Source organism: Aquila chrysaetos, chromosome 1 (assembly GCF_900496995.4).
Source record: "Aquila chrysaetos chrysaetos chromosome 1, bAquChr1.4, whole genome shotgun sequence".
NCBI classification, from domain to species: domain Eukaryota; kingdom Metazoa; phylum Chordata; class Aves; order Accipitriformes; family Accipitridae; genus Aquila; species Aquila chrysaetos.
Genome location: NC_044004.1, coordinates 26,679,060 through 26,700,718, shown reverse-complemented (window position 1 = coordinate 26,700,718; position 21,659 = coordinate 26,679,060). Strand labels below are relative to the sequence as shown.

General features: G+C 41.9%; 1 protein-coding gene across 13 annotated transcripts in view; it reads left to right on the top strand.

The window, feature by feature from the left end:
* APBB2 (amyloid beta precursor protein binding family B member 2) overlaps positions 1 to 21,659 on the top strand; it is a 156,502-nt gene that overhangs the window by 111,972 nt on the left and 22,871 nt on the right. For 5 of the 13 annotated variants that reach the window (XM_030035115.1, XM_030035202.1, XM_030035723.1 and 2 more), the window contains one exon: positions 7,389 to 7,394. The exons of 5 other annotated variants lie outside the window; for them this stretch is intronic. In XM_030035115.1, coding sequence (XP_029890975.1) covers positions 7,389 to 7,394 — 6 coding nt within the window. Of the gene's footprint in view, positions 1 to 7,388; positions 7,395 to 14,847; positions 15,212 to 15,367; positions 15,473 to 21,659 lie in introns of those variants that run through there. 3 more of the 13 variants (XM_030036050.2, XM_030035969.2, XM_030036130.1) reach the window with 2 other exon arrangements.

The following is a 21,659-nucleotide window of genomic DNA, read 5'->3' as shown; positions in this document are numbered from 1 at the left end:
GGGAGCAAGCAGGAGTACGTGCTAAAGGCCTTCCTGCCCTGGAGCCAGTCTTTCCTTAGCTTTCGTTCCTGACTGGTCGTCTTTTGGTAGCATCCTTCTTTGTCATGTAATATTGCTGTGGGAACAGGATTGTGAAGGTGACTTACTTAGAGTGGGACAGCAAGCTGTCTCCCTGTCCCATTGAGCATTTTGATATATCAAAAACATTGCCATTCACATTGTGTAATTCCAGGATCTTTGGACAGTACCCATCCTGACGCATGGGTAGTAAGGATTCAGTAACGCTAACAAGCTGCTGCTTTTTGTGTCCGTGTTTGATTATTGAGATATTTGCTATAGTAGGGTTTGTTTTGGTTTGGGGTTTTTTTTTTTGTTTCTGACTTTTGATGGGAAATGTCATTTTGGACCTGAAAAATCTTTCCCAGTAAAAGATTTTCTGAAACTTCTTTAATCCCCTGCCAAAGTTTCCGATTATCTCTGGCTAAATTTCCAAAAGGAAAAGTGACCCAATTCCATCTCTCTAAATTTTTTACTTCTATAAATGACTGATGTTCGGGGTCTTTTTCACTGTTTTTCATTTCTATTGGTGCAGATTTTTGAGAGATCTAAAAGGGGCAAATCCAGTTTGAAATTATGGGAAGTAAAAAGGTTTTAACTTCTTATGAATAAACTATTACAGTGCTTTGTTTGCCTCAGAGAATGAGTGCATTGCACATTTCCCTTCAAGTCAGATTTTGTAGTAGCTTGGTTTGGTCAGGAAGTAAAATAGAGCTTCTTAGGGGGCACATAAATGTGATGCAGCTTTACAGAGTAAAGGAAGCCAGCTTTGCTTTTGTTAATTTTTTTGAACCATTTACAGTTCTTCTTTCAAATATTTACATTTCTTTGGAAAATAAAATCATTCCATTATGTTCTTTATAAAATAAAATATTGAGTCACATTTCTCCAGGCTGAGTACCTGCTTCTACTAAAGACAGAACTGGTCATAGAAACATCAATGTTGAAAGGGGGCATTTAAGAGAAATGTGCCTTTCCTATTCTTAGCCCTTCATAAGAATTTTGATAGATGCTTCTACAGAAATCTTGTGTCCAGTATGACTTTCACGACTGGAGCCCACTTTTTTTGAAATTTAATTTCTTTAACATTTTATTGACCCATTAAAAAAAAAATAAGGTTGCAGAAAAAGCAGTGTAGCCATTATTTGTAAGTGAACTCAGACTGCATGTGATGTTAAATAGCTGAAGATCCAAAAGACAAGCAGAAAGAACAAACTTATGACTGAGTAATCAGATGTACAATGTATTTTGGGCGTAGAGAGGTTCAGTGTAGGAAACATGCTTTGAAGGGTAGCATAAATGTTGTAGCATTTTCTGAAGAAGCACTAACACACAAGAAAAAAGCATTTGGTGACAGCAGAACCCAAGCTGAGAAAACCGTATTGTTGAGCTGGAAATTGCACTGCATCTGTTTTCATGTATACATTAGCATGCGGTTCTTGGGCTCATCCTGGCAAAATTACCTATTGGTCCCGAGGTGAGAAACACCAGAGCCATTCACTGACTGCAAAAGCAACTTTCCCTGATCATGAGTTTGCCATCATCAGAGAAAAGTGAGGGGATTGCATTGCTGCTTTGATGGATTAATTGTCCAGGAAGTTGATGAAATCCCAGTTTCTGGGATGCCGCTCTTCCAGAAGTTGTTGCACGTGAATTTTGTTAATTAGCTACATCTTCTGGTCCAAGAGCCCATATAATAAAATATGTTGGATTTGTTGTGAAAGGCAGTGTTTCAATTTTAAAATATTGTAGAAATACATGTTTTCCTCTATTTTGAGCTATTTGAACCCCATAATGATCTGCAGGCCCTCCTTTTAAACTCTGTTTTGCCTGTAGTAATTTGTTTGGGTAGATTTTGCTTTGGAAGATGAAGAGGTTTTCTAACAACACCTGACCAGATGATTTTCTAAGCTATGCCATAGATTGATGAAATAGAGATCTGCTGATGAAGGTTTCATCTGAGGACGTGTCTGCTAACTCACCTCAGGCAGAAACGTCTTCTGGGAGGCTGTAATCACTCTCTCCATACGTTACACTATTATCCTGACCTCTAGAGTTTCTTTTTTTAACAGTTCCATGATAAGCTAAGGCTTTATCATTTTGTAGACTTAGGCTGTGTGATGATTTTGTGTTTTGAAAGGTAGCATCCCTTGTTTTCAATTAATCAGTCAGTAAAATGTGTTCGACCTTAAGAAAGGCTGGAGCGCCTTTGTAAAATCGTGAACAAAAGCAGGTTCCCACAAATTGGTGGTTATGCATGTATATATGAGTATGTATATGTGTAGACTCTGAGCTCTGATGTTTGATCCATGTATATGGGCATTAAAGGAAAATAAATGTACTGTATCTGTCCAGCCTTTTGGCAGACTTGGTTTCTTAGGTGATAGCATGTGAATTTTAAAAGCCACTGTCCTCTGTACAGTCTTCCTTTCCTGCTGTACTGAAAACAGAGCTATGACAATTCATTTAGTATTATTTGTAAATAAGAAAAGTCCTTGCGCTTGCTTAAATAGTTTGATTTCAACATCAGTAAGGTCATTGTCACATGGAGGATTTGTGGTATCACAGGTGTATCAGTGAATAATTGTCAGTGCTGTGTTTGCTTCTTAACAAGCCACCCATGACATGTTTTTTTTCAGGGCTTTTAAAAGCATGTTGGAAAATATTAGCCTAGTGAAGCTATAAAAGGATTGTTCTTTTCCCTTGCAAGCTGCAGGACTGTACATTAATCATTCCTCACGTTGGGTTTTGTCTCCCCTTCTCAACTGCTGGTGCGTGCCCTTTGCTTTCTGAGCAGCTCACTAACAAGGAAGAGAGAAAAGGTAATGGCTCATCAATTTTATAAGAGAGTTTCCCTTAGCACATTTCCCTGAATCCCCCTTTATCTTCATTGCTTTTCCACCAGTCCAAAGCCCGCCTCAACTTTTAAAACATCTATGGGACTTTAATTGCCTGAAAGATCAGTTTCTTCTCTCCTGGTGTCTCCGTACAACAGCAGTATATTCCAGCTGAAAAATTCAGTGGGTTGCTAGCCAGGAGGGCTGCGGGTGGGTTCAGGAGACAGTTTTGATGGGACAGAATATGGAACTGGTTACTGGACGATGTGCGCACCTGGCATGTTGGACAAAACACATAGCATGTGTCTTTGTTCATCCACTAGCTTTGTCACCACATAGTGCAGGTTTGTTTTCTTTGCATAGTTTGTGTGTTTCCCTGGCAGGCTGAGGAGGTAGTGCAGTTGCTCTTGGTTCTTAAGTGATGGAGAGGCAGATTCTCTGGTATTAGAGTTTTCTGATTGTAGGCTCTCTGACTAGACATTGTGAAAGCATTGCACTCCCTCCTTTGCCCCAATAATCCCCATTTTGTCAGATGGTGGTGGTGGTGGGGATCTTTTCATCTGCATGGATGTCCATTGCCCTGCTTCTTTGAACTGCTGCTGTGTTTCTTCTGCCTAGACATCAGGGAATAAAATGAGGCTCAGAATAAAAAAGGGGAGAAGGGCGGAGAGGACAACTAGATTGAAGAAACTAAGACAATGCACGCACCAAAGATGAGGCTCAAGCTGCCTCAAGAAGGGAGAGCAGACAGCTAAGTGGATAGACGCCACAAGTCAGATGGACGTAATCCTGTAAGGCTGGAAGAGAAGAAAGTCCAAACAACAAAACAGAAATTACCTGAGCTCTGTTATCTCAGGAGCTGTTGGGGCAAGAGCTGAGAAAACTATTGGGGTGATGCGAGTGAGAAAATGGGACAAATCTATGGAAAATGTGGAGGAAATGGTGTAGAGAGATGGCTCAGATTGCTCAGAATATGGGGAATTAAAAACAGTATCCTATCTTGCTGTTTCAACATGCTGCAGGTTGAGTGCCTGTCTCGTGAGGTTATGATCTGTATTTCCTAGCTGAGACTGTGTACTTACAGATATTACCTTGCTTGACCATGTCTATCATATGGACATGAGATTTTAGGAGGGATACCTGGCCTTAATTAGACAATTAAAAGCTAAGAGAAGTACGGACAATAAATGCAAGTTTAGTGTGGTTGGGATATCCTGTTGTATCTGTTCCTCTTTTCAGAAAGTATTTTGTGTGCAAGCAACACAACATCAGCCTTCCGTGATGCAGTGTGGCTTACAGCTGCATCATTCAGGGAGGTGTTTAAGGTCTTTGTAGATTGCCTTCCCTTTGAGGCGATGATTGAATGTGCTCTGAGATTGAGTCTTTCTCCGATTCTGTGAGAGAAGCTTATCAAGCTGTACAAGATAATGAATAATAAACTTTCTCTTCTGCATTAAAGAGACATGGTCAAGAAAAGCAGAAAATAAAATAAATTAAAACTGAGATGGTGTTTGCACCTGCTCTTCTGAAAAGATAACACCCTTCAAAGAATGTGTAATTCCAGCTGAACTCTTCAAACTCCAGGACACCATTAATCAATATTGCCTATTCCCCTCGGTCCCTGTAACCTTGGAATAAGGACAAAACATACTGTGAGGAATCGCGTAAATGGAGCATAGGTGGGGGATTACACTGGAGGAAAAGGATTTTACTGGCTTTTCTGACCCATATTCTTAGCTGGTTTTTTAGAGCAATCTTTTGCTTTCTCCTTTTCCTTAAGCCAACTGCATCTGAATATCATTTTCTGTATGTTTTGGTAGCATTTTCCCTTCTCACTAAGAAATAGTTTAGGTGATTATTTATACAAAACTTCCCATTTATTTCCATAAGGCCTGAAATTGCTGTTTGCAAGTGCAGCATGTTCTAGGAGGGGGTAATGAAACAATACAGCTGTGAAAGGGGAAATCCAGTCAAGCTTACAGAATTAATGTGTTTTCAAGAAAATACGGTTAAGTGCAAAAAGCTGTATGTGTGCATTTTTACTTCGATTAATAAAACTGGTTTATTTTAATTTGGGGATTTAACATTAAAGACATGGTAGACTGAAGATGCATTGAAATAGGCCCATATTAACTTAAAATAAGCACCCATAGTTTTGCACCAGTAAATGGTTTTGTATCAGTAGTGGCTTCAACTGTGTTAAGGCAACATCCCTCTATCCTTCTGCCTAATGCCACTAATGAGATGAAAAATGATTACATGTGACAGTGAGGGATTTTTCTGTGTTAAGGATGTGGCTTGTGAGAAGCTCAGGTGCTTATGAATGATGGATTCACCCTTTGATAGCAGCTGAGAAAAAAGGATATGCTTAGGGAGAATTTTGGCCATGGAGCTATAGATATTCGGTAACCTTTGAAAAGCTTAAATGCAGAAACAGCAGCTGAGAAGCATAGTAGCAGTAGATTAGCACAAGTGCAGAGCTCCCTCACGGAGCAAGGGAATTGGGACAAGCACAGAAGAGGAGAATTGTAAGGATTTCTGTGAGAGAGGGGGACAGGAACAGAGAAGCCCATGAAGGACAGCTCAGGGTAGTGCTGAGGCATTTGCTTAAAGAAATGGGGAAAATGGCAGGAGGCTTCCTTTCCTGTTAGGAAAAACAACCAGACAAGCATTTAAAATGTGTCACTTGCTCTGCTAGTGGCTTGAGCGTGGCAATGAACACTTAGTTACCTTAAACAGAACCCTGTTTAAGTATTTTATTGTAGAATGTGTTTACTATTCTATATTTGTTTTTGGGAAATAATTGAAAATATTGCATATAATTTGGGAATTGTATCTAGTGTTTCTTCTGGGAGGCAGGCTTTTTAAATAGCACTTGGAATTGTTCAACTGCAAAGCTTTCAGTTAAGACAAATAATATGTCTAAACCTGGACTACAGATAACCACTGTGGTATAGTCAAGTTGTCTCAATTAATAAAAAAGATGGCGTATTCACTGAGTCCTTGGCTTAAAGTCATTCTACAAATTTGTGCTAGAACATCTCCACACATTCCCTACCATTCCAGCTATTAAACTCAAACACTTCAGGATACAACTAGGGTAATCGGTGAACATCAGCGGCTATGGCACAGGTCCCTCAAGAACAGCCTGCCTGTGAAAGTGTCTGCGGCTCAGGAGAGCTACTGACTGCCAGTTTGGGGTGGAAATCTGATGCTTTCTTCTGTTCTTTTCACTGTATGTTAATCAAGCAGACGCTAAGTCCAGGCTGGATTCCTATATTTAACTGCTGCTTTAACTCTGTGGCAAAACAGTGATGCAAGTGATGTAAAAAGCAGCTGCTCTCTGGCACCATAGCTGTGAACAGAAAACATCTCACTCCCAGGCTCTCCACAGCCCTCCTTGTTTTCAACAGCTAGTTAGCAGCTTTGGTCTTAACTGATAATCAAAGGTGGTTTAAACTTACCTTATTTACTTTGCCTGGTCATGCACTTGGGTGCATACACATCTGTTGCTTCCTCTCAGCAGAGGCTATGCTAACAGAAAATAACATCCTCTGTCCCAAACTAGTCGGAGTCGATTCAAGGTGCCTGACTTTCTTTCACACCTTCATCTTCAGCAGCACTGAAGTTAGACTCTTAGTTACACATCTCTCAGATGACATGCCAATGGCAGGGACTGTGTAGAGAGGGAGTCACCTATGGAATAAATTTTCACAAGAGAATTAGGCTTTGACAGCCTTATGAAGGCTGTCAAATAATATCAATTCTATAACACTTTTCTTAAAAAAACCAACAAAACAAACAAACAAACAAAAAAACCAAAACCCGAAACTTTACTGTATTCTTTCATTCTCTTCTTAAGACCTTGTCTAATCTAAGGTCTCTGTAGCAGATGAGAGAAAACCAAATTAGTCCACTGGTGATTTCACTTTGCTAGTCTAATGTATATTGAAGCTGCTCAGTTACTAATAAGGTAGGCGTATAAAAAACCTTTGAGGAGAAAAGCCACAGAGAGCATAGACCACTGAAGAAAAGAGCAGTGTTTTAAGAAAAATTGTGCAAAGAATACTTATAAGCACCATGCTGGCTGAGATGTTCGATACAGCTCTTTTCTACCTTGATTATAGTATGTTTGTATAAGCAGTAACAGACTTTTCTGTCGTGTGGTGGCTTACTTGAAAAGGTCAACCTTTTGTAAGACATGCATTTACTATGCTTATTGTTTTCTATTGTAGGCAAAAATTTGACCTCCTAAAAATTGTTACTATACCGGGCAAATAATTTCTGAAAAAGTAATTCAGAGGTGAAAATTTACTGTGCAGTGGAAAGGATTTAATTCAATTATCTCTGTGTTACACTACTTAATGAAATGTGGGACATTCACAACTTTCTAATATAGCAAATTAAAAAGCAAAAGTACAGCCAGAAAATGACCTGTCTCTAGCTCTTTTTCCTGTCCAGATGGTTTATGCCCCTACAGTACCAGTGGGTTAGAGAGAGGTAGGATGTTTCTATATATGCCTTTACTGTGTAAATATTTATATCCATCTACATGAACACACTTTTCATGTTTGCATCAGTATTATACTCTGATATCAAGAGAGCTTGTGACATGCCTATGTATTTGTAGACCACTGACAGTCTTCTAGAATTTGGTATATGCTATAGTAAAATAAGGTCCAAATTTTGTTTTGTGTCTCTCTCTAAGAAGTCACAAACTTGACTGAACTGCACTAGTAGAATAATTTGGAATGTGCCCCTAAAATATAAGAGGATGCTCTTGCTATCAACTTACCACTTCAATTATTTAAATGTTGCATCTGCCTTGGGATGCTTTTCCATGTTTGATACTAGCTGATTGCAATTCAAATATTTATATGCAGTACATTTTATGTAAACCATAGCATATACTGTCTTATCCATTACACGTATTTAGAAAGCATTTTCACTTCAGGCTTTTAATTCTGAGAATGGTATGTTGGCTTCTTCCCTAACATTGGCTCCACCAGGGAAAAGGGCCTTTGTTTGTCAGTGGTATTCAGCACAATTTGCCCTCTGGCAATGGAGGTAGATGGCCTACTAAAGTCTCTTTGATACTTGCAGATTGATTAGCAAAAACTTAAACACTAATTTGAGCAAACTAAAAGATTTTTTTCAACAATAATTCAAGTGTCTTAAACATTTAGGGGTTTTTTTACTGACCGACTTGTTTTTGTATTTAGAAACTGTTACATGAACATCTGTATTTTTTCAAGAAGAAACTTGTGCTTAATGACATTGAAAAGTCTGTGTGCTTTATATCTTTTGTGATGATGGTCTGCTTCACATCAATGCTATTCATCTTAATGCCATAACAATAATTTCAATTTATAATTTGAATGATGCATTAAACATAGAACTCAATTGTGTCTAAAATTTCAATATTTTACTGCTTGAAGTTCCCCTCCCCACCTTGATTAATTTCAAAGCTGGCTGGATGTATGCTTGTGTGCCCCCCTGAGTCTGACCAAATTCCCCTTATAATTGATGGGAAGTTTTTTATTAACTTCAGCATGAGTTGGGTTAGTCCATAACTTACAGGACCTGGAAAGCCTGGATAGTGCTCAGCAAAATCAACGTAATACGTTTGGGAGCAGCAGGATGGTGTAAATGTTATTTCTTTATCAGGGCTAGGGTTCTTCTTGTAGAAGAACAAAGTAGCAGGTGGAAAAGTAAGGAGCCTACTACAAACCTTAGAAGAGTATGAAAGAGTTTGAGGTCTGCAAGGTCAGGCAAGGTAGCTGGCTTCAGTATTTGACCTAGTATTCTGCTGATCTTATGTTTAACATCAGTGAAGTATGTGAATTTTTCCACTTCAGAAAAGAACCTGTGAAAGTAAGCTTGCCTGTGTTCTGGGATACCTGTTACTGACATGTGGCAGTGTTTGGGATGATGCTGTATTAGTCAAGAAGATGTGGAAAGAGGAACTGTAGATTACTGTCGTGGTGTAACTCCAGCCAGCAACTAAGCACCACACAGCTGCTCGCTCACTGCCCCCCTGCAGTGGGATGGGGGAGAGAATCAGAAAGGTAAAAGTGAGACAACTCGAGGGCTGAGATAAGGACATTTTAATAGGTAAGGCAAAAACCATGCATGCAAGCAAAGCAAAACAAGGAATTCATTCACCACTTCCCATCAGCAGGCAGGTGTTCAGCCATCTCCAGGAAAGCAGGGCTCCGTCACGTGTAACGGTTACTTGGGAAGACACACACCATCACTCCAAACGTCCACCCCCTTCCTTCTTCTTCCCCCAGCTTTATATGCTGAGCATGATGTCATATGGTCTGGGATATCCCTTTGGTCAGTTGGGGTCAGTTGTCCCGGCTGTGTGTTCCCCCTCAGCTTCTTGTGCCCCCCCCAGCCTGCTCACTGGTGGGGTGGGGTGAGAAGCAGAAAAGGCCTTGGCTCTGTGTGAGCACTGCTCAGCAGTAATGAGAACATCCCTGTGTCATCAACACTGTTTTCAGCACAAATCCAAAACATAGCCCCACACTAGCTACTATGAAGAGAATTAACTCTATCCCAGCCAAAACCAGAACAAGTACTTAAGGAATAATTTTTCAGTAGTTCAGACTGGAAAGGTCCATCTGGGTTCTTATGGCCTGTCCTCTGCAATTGCAGACAGTCTCATAGCAGTTAAGGTCCTTTTTCTGGCAAGCTGATTGCAGGTGTACTTCAGTTTGCTAAGGAGGTATTGAATTGCTTTTGCTTTGTAGTTGTGTATCATCAGTCTTTCTTCATTGATTAAGAAGTTTATTTTCTGCCTGTTCCTTTTGGTGATGTCTGAAGAATCTAAATGAACTTTACATATATATCTCCAACAACGTAGATACACATTTAAGATAAAAAGTACCTACACCCACGAGAAAACAGATGCACTAAGGAAGCTTCCTTTGGGGGGGGGGCACGCTTGGGTATTTTATTATGAAAATTGCTTTTCATCTTTGCTTTTTGTCAGCTACCATCAGGAGCATAATGAGATGAATTAGACAAAGCAAACTAAGCAATTGCTCGTGCCCTATATTCATTTATGAAGTATATGTGTGGCTTCAAGGGCCTTAGTTTAAAAAACAAACAAAGCTCTTCTGGGATATTGCTAACCCAGGCATTCATAAATGGTATACTCATTTAGTCACTTTTGAGCCTTCAGGATTCAAGGTAGTAGTTCAAACTTTCTTCATCCATTCATGAATGCTGGAAGCATGTTTTGTGGGGTGTGTGGAGATTCTCATATACCTGTCTGAATCCAGGTTTTAAAGTTTATGAAATGTTTCTTCACTCATCCTTCACCTTCTCCCCTGTCTTTTTGAAAATAATATGAAATTTCAGATAAATTAGAAGATTTGGCACTGCTGTTGCTGCTTGATAATTTGTGATGAAAGCAGATGATCACAATGATGGCAGGTTTTGAGCTTCTAGGTTGTTAAAGACTAAGCAAAATTGTTGTGCTCTGAGTTTTGCTAAAAGGACTAATTTTTTGTTTCCTGGAAATGTCAAAATGTTTTGCTTCAGGATAGGATGGATGCTTCAGAATAGCAAAAGGCAGGGCAAGCTTGGGAAACGTTTCTCTTCCTGTAGGGCAGAAGTGTAGCTTTGAATGCTGCAGGTGCAGCAGCTGGGATGCAAACCTGCTTCTGCTTTTATCTCAAGTGTAGGACTACAAGTCTACAGGTCTACAAGTGTGAACCAGCAGTCTGAGTGTAGCTGCTAGGGCTAACTACCTCTCCACCCGCAAAAACATACTCTTGGCCTCACAACATGAATTTGTTGCTATATTATTTTCCTGTTGTTCAAACTGAAATAAACTGCAACCTGAATGCAGGTTGCTTACTCATAAACTCATTTTCTTTTTTCCTCAAAATTTTCTGTGTGTGAAACCCTTGGATCCAGTCCTTGCACATGCTCAGAGTGAGTACGCAGATCTCAGCCACTGGTAGTGGTTTTGTTTCTTCAGTCCAGCCATAGCTCAGCTGGTATTAACAGGGCTGTGTGTGATGGGATAGTTGGTATTCTGCTCTGAGGTAAACAGCTTCTGCCCATGCAATGGGAATATTTGATCAATTTGGGAAGAACATGATCCTACCCCTGTGTCTTGAGTATAAGCTAATTTCATTTACTCAGATGCTGTTCACTGGCAGTTTAACCAAAGAATTGGGCACATCATCACTGCTGAGCACGTGGAGATCTGCCCAGATTCTTTACGCTGTTAAATATTCAGTCCCTGATTATGAGCTTGGCTGAACCTCATCTCCAGTGAGGAACACAGCAGTTTGGGAACATATAACCCAGCTGGGGACCCGTCAGAGGGCAGCATGTGATAGCTGGGAGAGGCTGGAACAACATGTGTTGTATTTATACACCAGACATGCCCCAAAACACCCCTGCTGCCTTGAATTTGGCGCTTTTGGCAGTGCAGGAGTTGAATTTGAGAGCTCTCTTGGGCAGTTTTCACCTTGCCAGCACTGGCTGCTTGTGATGGTTTTGTCAGTGTAAATTTGACCCGTTACCTGCTGCAAGCTCATTTCTTTTGCAGCCTGTAGGTAAACTGCAGTACAAAGATCCCTCCTGTCTGGCGATTTGGCTGCAAGCTCACAGAACTGGCTGGCAGTGGGAAATGGGACTTGGTCCAGTGTTTGCGCTGGAAATTTTTTCACATGGTTTATGGTAGCAGTTGTTGCTGGGGAGAGCCTGTCAGCCAAACTCAGCAGCCAATGCTGACTGCTGCAACTTCCATGACTGGTCTCAAAACTTAAGTTATTGATGATTATTCTTTAAAACACAGTTCATGAAAGAAGACTTTTGTGTGAGTTTCACCTTTCATTTTCAGAATACATACATTTGGCCAAGTAAGCTCAAAGGAATCAGAAATCAGATACCACTACTGCCCAAAGCCTTATCTAAAATTTTAAATTCATGTTTGAATTTCTCATTTTTGGGTAGGATTGAGGATTGGTAAAGCTAAGTTTGGCCAGAAGGACAAACACAAGGCACAGCTGTAGTTACTAAGCAAGTTGCGTGTGCACAAATGGGAAAACACTGGGCCCAAACTGCTTTTTCATTTTTGGAAACTGCCTGCTGGCTAAGCCTTAAGAGGTTTTCCTGTTGCTGGTAACAGAGGTAAATCTGTTGCCCTTTTCATAGACAGCAACTAGAAGCAACAAACTTAGAGGAGCAGAGAGCATGGGGCAAGGGATAGGGAAGCTGAAACACTGGTCATAAATCATTCTATGATTCTGAGTTGGAAGGGACCTTAAAGATCATGTAGTTCCAATCCCATAAGCTTACCCATAAACTCTCAGTCGGCTCCTCATCCATCCCCAGGCAGAGCCCCATGCACTCCAGCTGGTCATTGACATAGAGGGTGACACCCCCTCCTCATCTCCCCTGCCTGTCCTTCCTAAACAGCCTGTATCCTTCTATTCCAGCAGTCCAGTTGTAGGACCCCTCCCACCATGCCTCAGTGATGCCAATAAGATCATAGCCCTGCAGGTGTGTGCATGCCTCGAACTCATCTGGTTTATTCCCCGTGCTATGTGTGTTTGCATAGAGGCATTTAAGTTGGGCCCCTGATGAAGTTGACTTACTGGCTGGAGTGGCTGGAATTCCTTTGTGCTGTTCATCAGGTGCTCTCCTGCTGACCTGTGATCCCTCTCTAGGCTCTGGGCATCTACTGCTGGCAGTGGCATCAAACTGGTAGGAGTGGGATGGATTGAGGCTCCCCTTGCCCAGCAACTTTAGTTTAAAGGCCTCTTCACCACCTTGGCAAGCCTATGACCGGAGGTGCTCTTCCCCTTCTCTGATGGACCCTGTTAGCCCCCAGTAGACCAGGTTTCTCAAAGCAAGTCCCATGGTCTAAGTAGCCAAACCCTTGGCTGTGGCACCAGTCCTGTAACCATTTGTTTATTCGCCAGATTCAACTGGTCCTTTCAAACACCTTCCCTTTGACCAGGAGGATTGATGAAAAATACCAGGGCTAGTTATTTCACAACAACAGAGCCAGCATGTGTGTGTCTAGCCATATCATTACTGAAAGGTGCACAGGCAGTAAGTTTTGCATGTACCACATACCAAAATCAAAACCAACACAGGATTGGAATTCAGTTCCAGCTCATTTACTGGATAGCCAGGTAAAAACTTGAAGACTGGGACATAGTTTTAATTATACTTATTTTGACAGGTTTCCAAAGTTCTGCTGAATCTCTTTTCTGGTACTGAAGAGAGGTTCAGGGAAGAGTGGTTCTCTCCCACAAACTGTTCCAGCATATTAAAACGGCAAAGTTTGGCTTCTCTCCTTAGAAACCTTTTAAGTTGGAGTGTGACATTGTTCTCAGAAGTGCTGTCGTTTGGCCAGCTGGAAGTCTACCATATCCCATTCTATGCTATTTGCTGAGAGTGAAAGAGGAGAACAGCAATGGAGAGGGTAGTTGTCATAGTTATCAGATTAACTCTGTCTTCATTTGCAAGTTTAAACAAGTTATGTTGAACGCATATTGGAACCTGGATTAAAAAATGTAATGCGTGTGTATCTTACAGCATTTAACCAGTTTCAGGTGCCCTTTTTCTTGCCCATAAAATGCCCATTTCTTTCCCCCCCAAGTAAGTTCCACAGTTGTCAGGACTATCAAGAACTTACTTGTTTGCTTCAGTGCAAAAATTATTATATAGCCTTGAATTCTTGTTAGCGCTGGGTATCCAGCACATCCAAGAAAGGAGGAGTTGGATCTGTTTCTTCTTAGGCAGCGTCAACAGATTTGTTTATTAAATTCCAGCCTGTTACTCCTGTGGAAATCAGCGGAAAGCTTTCAGGATGGCACAGGTTGTTGCTTGAGCATAACTGGTCCTGCCAAACCTTGATGATACGCAGGAGGGAAGGAAGGAAGGAACCTCACTAGACTCTCAGGATATATTTAGACAGTGAACAAACATCCTGCTCCCAGTGCATCTGTGTGGCTGGAAGAAGTGACTGCCAGAAAACTGTCCTTAACTGCTTTTTCACCCTCTCAAATCTGCTGGTAGAAATACCCGTGGTCGCATTCCCTGCCCTGCTTTCACGCACGTTGAGCTCAGCTAGTTTAAAGAGGCTGGTTGGTGGGCGTTTGCCGTGTTGGCTCGTTTTCCTTGGAGAGGGCAGGGTGTGATCCCATGAGCAGCTCCGCTGGCAGGTTTGAAGGAGCAAGTCCGTTGGATGGAGAAGAGTGATGTGCAGGATGGTAACCCATGTCTTTGCGCCATTGTGGTTGTTCCTCAGTTGGAGTTTGCTTCCCCCCAGTCCTCCCCTGCATCCAGGAGGGGTGATGTGCAGTGCTGTGGGTAGCTGTGAAAGCTGAACACCCCGGGATGGGGTTTAAGCCCTGCCACGTTTTGAGCGCAGTCCCTGGGGAAGCGGCTCTTTATTGCTGGTTGAGCATGTTTGATGGGGATTTTTTGCCGAATAAAGAACGGAGCTCCAGGAGCATTGTGTTTACTGTCAGCCTTAGCACAAGCAACACTTCTAAATTAGATTTACTGTTATTGCATGTGTCAGTTCTGGAAAATCAAATTATTTGGTGTGTTTGTTTTTACAGCTCAAGGATAAATCTCACTTCTAGCATAAGCAGGTGTAATTTCATTGAAGTAAATGCAGTTGTACTTCTGTCTGAATTCTTGGATTTGGCCATAAATCTTTGCCGCCTTTTAAAGAGACTTTCTCAGTTGCGTTCAGTTCAGAGTCACACTGTGAAAGCTTTGCACTGGTTTTGGAAAATGGGGAGGGGAAGACTCCCTGCGCACTTCAGCCTTCCCCAAAAGATTGCTTCTGTCACAGCAGATTAATCTTGGAAGTTTACAGGCTAGGAGCACAACGCATAGCAGTGAAGATTTGTTAAAGAGGGAGGAGAGGGGCCTCTTCTGCCGGTCAGAGCACGGGGCGGGGGGGAGCGTGGAAATAGTAAAAGCAGTGGGAAGGGAGGAAAAGACACACCCCTGATGGAGCGGTGCCTTCCAGGGAGAAGCACCCACTCGCTCACAGCTGGAGCCGGCGAACACAAGCGTGCACAGTCCGTGAGGAGAGTGGGAGCTGACATGATGTGCTTCAACTCGATACAAAATGAATGAGCTGCTGTTCTCGGGGGTATTCGGCCCCCGTCGGTGAAGTACAAGTACACGGCTGCATCAAGTACACTTTGCATCATCTGATGCCTAGACACACGCTAGCGGAGACGGGGACCAGGCAGAGCGTTGAGTTGGGTGTTTGTGTATGGCGTGCTTGGCATTAAATTCCTGTTTGCTGCAACAAAAAGGTAAGAAACTTTAAAAGTGACAAGAAAAAAAACCTCAGTCTCCGCCCCCAGACAACAGTCTCACGTTAGGAGTAGCCTTTGTCTTGAGCTGTATTTTCAAAGCTATGGTCCATTAGTCTAAAGCTTCTGTGTGGATGCCTGCAAGGCAAATTACAGCTCCTAGTGTGACAAAGGCAAGTCAGATTTCTTTTCTCCGAGAGCTGACACTTAACAACCTTCAGGAGAGCACTGTAGCAGAAATGCTGGACTGTGTGCTGAGCGGTAAGGATTTGATGCTGTTCTCCCTCTCCTTTATCCCTTCAGATGTTGCTCATTTGAGCAGTAAGCTAACTAATGGATCCTGATGATTAATATGTTTGGGGGTCTGTGTCCCCCTCAGAATTGCAGGTTCCTGAACTGGCTGCGGTTACTGACTGCAAACTGACTAGCCTGATTCTGTAGAGTACGATCATAATTTGTTTTTACTGGTAAAGCTGTGTTAATGGATAAAAAGATGCTGTAGGTAAGAACAGCAGAAACCTCATTTACTGAAGAGAAGAAACTCCTGCGTTTTCCCCCAAACATACAGTGCCTGTATAATTATTTATGTGTAATTCCCAGCTAACTTCTAGCTAGCCAGTCTGGGCTTTCTTCTTTCAGCCCGTAATTGACAATGGAGATTGTGCAATTTGAAATCTTTGTAGAGCTCCAAAAGAAGTAAAAATGTTTAAAGACAGAAGTATTACACTGTATGGAGGGATACATACATGTAAAATATATTTAGTTGAAGTGAAATGGTTAATGGCTTTTTTGACAGAAGAGGAAACTTCATGATTTAAATGTAATGTATTGCCTTGAGGTCTCTGTGCTTACTTAATCCTATCTGTATTCATAAAGAATTTGCAGCAGGAGGAATTTCATTGATTTGTTAATTGATATATAGCTTTGAATCCTCATTATGCTGGGTGTAGAGGGGAAGGAAGAGAGACAAGCACATTTATCTTTTGCTTTAAACTCAGCAGCTTCACTCTTAAATTAGGTTTCTTGCATGTTATGGAACCTCATTGCTCTCCCTGTTCTGTGCAGTAATTTTTGCTTTCTTAAAGGATAGCAAACATTGCTGAGTCTTGATCCTCTATCGGAAATATATGAAGTGTTTCATCTCTTAAAACTATGGCTTTAATTATGTTTTTGTAGCTGTTGCCTTGCAGTTAATGTAATTATAACAACTTGTGAGTGAGGAAGAGGATATTATTTAGCCCTGAGCATTTCTCAGTAAAAATTGGCTTATTTATTTTAGTAGGTTAAAAGAAAGAAAGAGGAAGATAGTGGGGTTTTATTATGTAATACCAGCTAGATCTTTTTTTTTTTTTTTTTTTTTTAAGTACAGGTTAGTTTTCCCTTCTACAACAGTGGATGTATATAAATAAATAGACTTATCTATGAAGATATTTTAAACACTGATCAGTTGGAATACGGATGAGGATCAAACAAACTGCGTGAATTAGTATTTTAGATAATTAAGGTGTGTAGTGAAGGCCTGTGGTGTTTCTGGTATTGTTACAGTCTGTTGGGTATCCTGTTGAGCAAGGCTTTCTGGTTCACCGTTTGGAGTTTCCTGTGTTTCGTGACATGAAGTAAAACTCTGTTACTGGGGACAAAATTCTGATCTAATTGATATTAGTGCTAGTATTGATTCGACTGCTCTGTATAGCTTTAATTTGTGTTAGAGTGCAGACTTTGCTCCAGTGTAGTTTAAGATAGGCTGAGATAACCTTATTCTCTGGGTAAATTAATCCAGGTCAAAAACTGAAATTTAACAGTTCTAAATCGGGGAGTATTAAGTCAGTAAGAAGCATTCAGTTTCATTTCGTCCTATTAGAAAATCACTGGCATGTCCCTGAATTTGGTTTGGTATCTGCCAAAGAAAACAACATCCCCTTTTTTTTTCTGTTGTTGTATTTTGATGTGATATTAAAGCCTTCTCTATATGCTTTAAGAAGTTTCCAAATTGGAAATATCTTTACGGCTGAATTTAATAATTCTTGAAAAAATTAAAACAGAAAATCCTATATCCAACTGATCCATCTAAAATGGTGGTCTAGTGATTTGGGGAAAAGGTGGCCTGCTGTTCAAAGCTCTTTTCATGCTTCCAGAAAAGTGTTTGTTTTCCCTAACAAGCCAAACATAACATTTCCTCAGGAAAGGAAAGTGGTCTGCAGTGGTTTATGAAAGATGCCCCTGGTTTACATCAGGAGAGCAGGTGCCTGGGGTGGCCATGTGCTTCAGGGACTGTAAGTGCGCCCACTCTTTCATTTCAGGTCTTCAGTCGCTGTCATTTAGTGTGTGCAGACGAGGGAAACCCTGAAGAAATGGTAAAGTGACCTGAGGTTGCATATTTGTGGAGAGGACTTGAAGAATAACAAGGAGCCAGCTTGTCTGTCAGATAGCAGTATGATGTCTAGCACCCAAACTGTTAGTGGGACTTACTGATTCAGAGCTGGTTCTGGTCTTACCAGTACAATTTAGTCTTTACAAAATGTGGATTCATATAATTTGTCAGGCTGCCTCTTATTTTCTTTTTATTTTAAAAATAGAATCTGACTAGGTTATAGTAGTCTTCATAATATATGATTAGCAACAGAAGGCTAGATCAAGCCATCAATTTTTAAGCAGAAATCTTCTTTGCTACCAGTGGAGAATTGCTTAAAAATTGATGGCACAATCTGGCCCACAATGAACAGGGGATTTCTGCAGAAAGTGTTAGTTGTACTTCTACTCAGTCTCCAGCCTGGTAGTGGCAGGGACCTAGAAACTCAAGGCCAGTCTGCTGGAGTACTCTGATAGTTGTTGGAAGACAAAAGGCTTAAGGACTTTTTTTTTTTTTTAAAAAAAAAGGTTAAAAAGCTAACAAACCTTTAGAAAAATTATAAACCACAGCTATTTTCCTTTCAGTGAAAGCAACTATATTTCTCTAATAGCATACATAACTGAAGTACATAATCATTCTCTAAGCAACAGAGAGACTTCCAAATGCACAGAAATGAAGGTTGTTACCTTTATTTGTTCATGTTATGTTGTTGAGGTGTAAATACATTTTACATAAACATGTTGCTGCATTAAGTGCTACTAGACTTTGTAGTTACAAATTAGAAAACCAGAGTAGGGCCTCTTCTGTACCTCAGAGGACATGCTTGGGCAAGTACTTATAACTGTAAATAAAGACGAAAGGCTTGTGCCATGCATCGTTATTTTTGATCAAGTAAAATGTGTTTTACTCCACTAAAACTCTACAGTAATTGAAAGCAAAGACGTTTCATTTGGTCATTATCTCTTAGGAAGAGAGGTGGTCAGGGGTGCTGATGAAGGGTGTAGTCCCACGTGAAAATATTTAAGGACTGCGGAGGTTGGAGGGTAGACCTCTGTACTTGCTCAGGGTGTAGGTGAGACCTGGCAGCCTTATTTTTTCTGATCTGCTCAAAAAAGACAACTGGGGAAGTTGCAGTGTTAACTTCTTCGCCCTGTTAGCTGAATGCTCAGTCACAGAGATGGTTAGGCTGTAGACTTAAATTAACCCTGCCAGGTACAGGGAAGTAGACTCTAAGGCTGTCCCAGGCTCTTGTGCAGTGCAGTGCCCCACTAAAACATTAGCAGAGCATGGGAGCATGACCTTGATCCTTAAATACCTTTTTGGAGACACCAACAAGAACAAAACTTTTTGGGTTTGTTGGTGTGGTTTGCTCTCCATCACATTGTAGTCTTACAGTGGCCCTTGTTGAAGTAGAAGACACAACAGTAGCAACCTTGGAATATTTGGAGTCCAGGACATCTGTCCCAGTCACCGGGATGGATGGGCGCCCAGGGGACCTGAGCTGCCAGGGCTCTTGGCATGTCGTTTCACCCCTGCCAGCCTCCCTCAGCCCCAGTGCTGAGACAGACCCGTAGGCTGGTCATCTGCATAAGCACAGCATCGCCATGTCCATCTGCACAGCACATCTCGGTCCTGTGCGTTGAGGCATTTCTGTTAGACAGTCACAGGAAAAAAGTTACCCTGGAAAGGACTGCAGTAGGTCACCTAGACCAGCCTCCTGCCCAAAGCCAGGCAGGGTTCAGGATTACCTCAGGGCCATTTCTGGTTGATATTTTCAAAAACCTCCAAGAACAAAGATTGCACAGCCTCTTCGAGTATCTCTCTGGGCTTGCTTGCTTTCTTGGCAAAGAAACTTGGGTTTGCTTTATTTTTTAAACCCTCCCATGAGCGACTGGGCTAAACAAGCCCACCTGGTCTCCAGGCTAAACAAGCATGGTTCCTGCGCCTTGGTAGCCCTCGGCTGGACACCATGTACTGGTGGGCCCAAACCTGAATGCAGAAATCCAGATACAGCCTTATGAGTGCCATGTGGAGGGTGTTTTTTGGGGGTCAGTGGTGTTACCACTACGCCTCTCAGTTTATTCACTTCCCAGTGAAACCTCCATTACCCTTCAGCTTGTGGGGTGGGCATTGTATACCAGCGATCCACCTCCAGGATGCAAGTTGCATTAGTCACTGGTGTACAAAACCTGGGGCTGGAAGGAGAAATTGTCTTATACTCAAGCACTGTCACATATTGTGCAGACCTCTCCCGCAGGATGGTGCCCCATGAGTTACGCTGCTCTCTGCAACCGTCTTGCCTCTGCTGTGTCCCTGGGCTGGGTACAACCCTCTGCGAGACAAGTGCGGAGGAAAGGGGGTGATGAGGGAGGCGGGCATCATCAGCAGTGCTGTGATGCACTGCCTCCAAAGGCGCTTACTGGAAAACAACCTGGAAAAAATGGACCTGGCAGAAGTGGTGGGGAGGAGGAAACTGTCACCCCCTTCCCGAGGAGGCAGCGTCTCCTTGGGGCTCGATCTAGGAGGGGGCTCCTTTCTCACACCTCTGCAGGCTGGAAGGTCGCGGGCTGTTTTCCTCAGAGGTCTTGGCCTTTTCCCCTCAGAAATGAGTCTCAAATCCTGTGTAGCAGCCCTGACACAATTTTCTAGGTATCGTTTTCCTACGTTATTGGCAGGCTCTGGTTTGACCCCTTTTAACTCCGTCAGCTTGGAAAAGGATATGTAGGGCACTTGCACAGCTGCTCTTGCAGCATTTCTGGCACTTAGAGCCATCAGCAAAATCTGTCATTTGAACTGAAACTTCCTATGTCTGCTTTTTAGCCTTGGGACAAATTTTTTTTAATTTATTTATTTAACTTTAAAGGTAAATCATTTAACCGTATTCGAGTTACCAGAATGTGAAGAGAATACAGGCAAATAGTCTTTTGTGTGAAAATAATTCATAAATTACAAGACGCTTTATGAGGAGATACTGGGTTGATTGGAAAGCTGTAATTAACTGGTTAGAAGCAGGATGCAGCCGCCTTTGATTCGCGTGCATCCCACGGTGTGGGAGTCCCCCAGCTGGAGCCCTGTTCGTTCCTCACTGCCTGGGCAAGTCCAGCAGCCCAACTGCTTGTATTTTTCTCTCACCTTCCTGTATTTCTTCCTGTGCTCTTTTCTTTGTTTGTGCTGGCAGCTGCAATGGTGATTGTTCTATACAATTGTTATCTTGCATAACGATAGGGTAATTAACATATCTCCCTTTAAGAGTTTGCACCAGCAGGTCATGTTTTGAGTCTAATCGTTGATTCCAACGACCATTTAGGCTTGAAAAACTTCCAATATTTGCAATACTGAGATGTAATTTTAACCCTTTAATTTATAAAATGTTAGCAGTAGGCATGGTGAAGTCCTTGCTGATTCTGCAAAGCCCAGCAGAAAGCCCATGTAGCTGAAGCGAAAGAATGAGTGGGGTTTTGGTTGGGGAGATCCACACAGGTCACCACTGGATATTGAAAAGGGGAAACTCCCAGCTCACTGCATGGAAGGAAGTGGAGCAGAGAGCCCTGTTTCTTCTTCTTTATGATGAGGCTGTCTCACACTTTCATTGTAAAATTTCTGGGAAAGTCCATTGCATTTGTAAATATGGGTCTTCTTTCCAACTTGGCTGCTTTCATAGAATCATAAAACAGCCCAGGTTAGGAAGGAACATCAGAAGACAATCTGATGAACCTTTCATGGGAAAGGGAGCCTAAATGAGATCGTCTAGCACCCTGTCCCTGGAGAGGTTGTTGCAGTGAATTATTGTTCTTCATGAGGAGCCACATGGAAATTACAAGAGGCAATGGGTACAAGTTGCACCAGGAGACCTATCGTCTTGACATAAGAAAGAAATTAAACCTCTAGCTATGTACATATGCATCCATGTGTGACTCGCACTCCTGTGTTGGATGGATGCAATAGTTAACCATATGCACGTGTAGTTAAAACCTGGCTTAGGAAGCCTATGTTTATTCCATATCTACTCGCTAAGCCATTTCGAAGCAACAGATCAATCCCTGTAAGCTTTGCAAGCTTGCTGAAGTGAGATGTTTAATGGGAATTGCATCCCTTCCC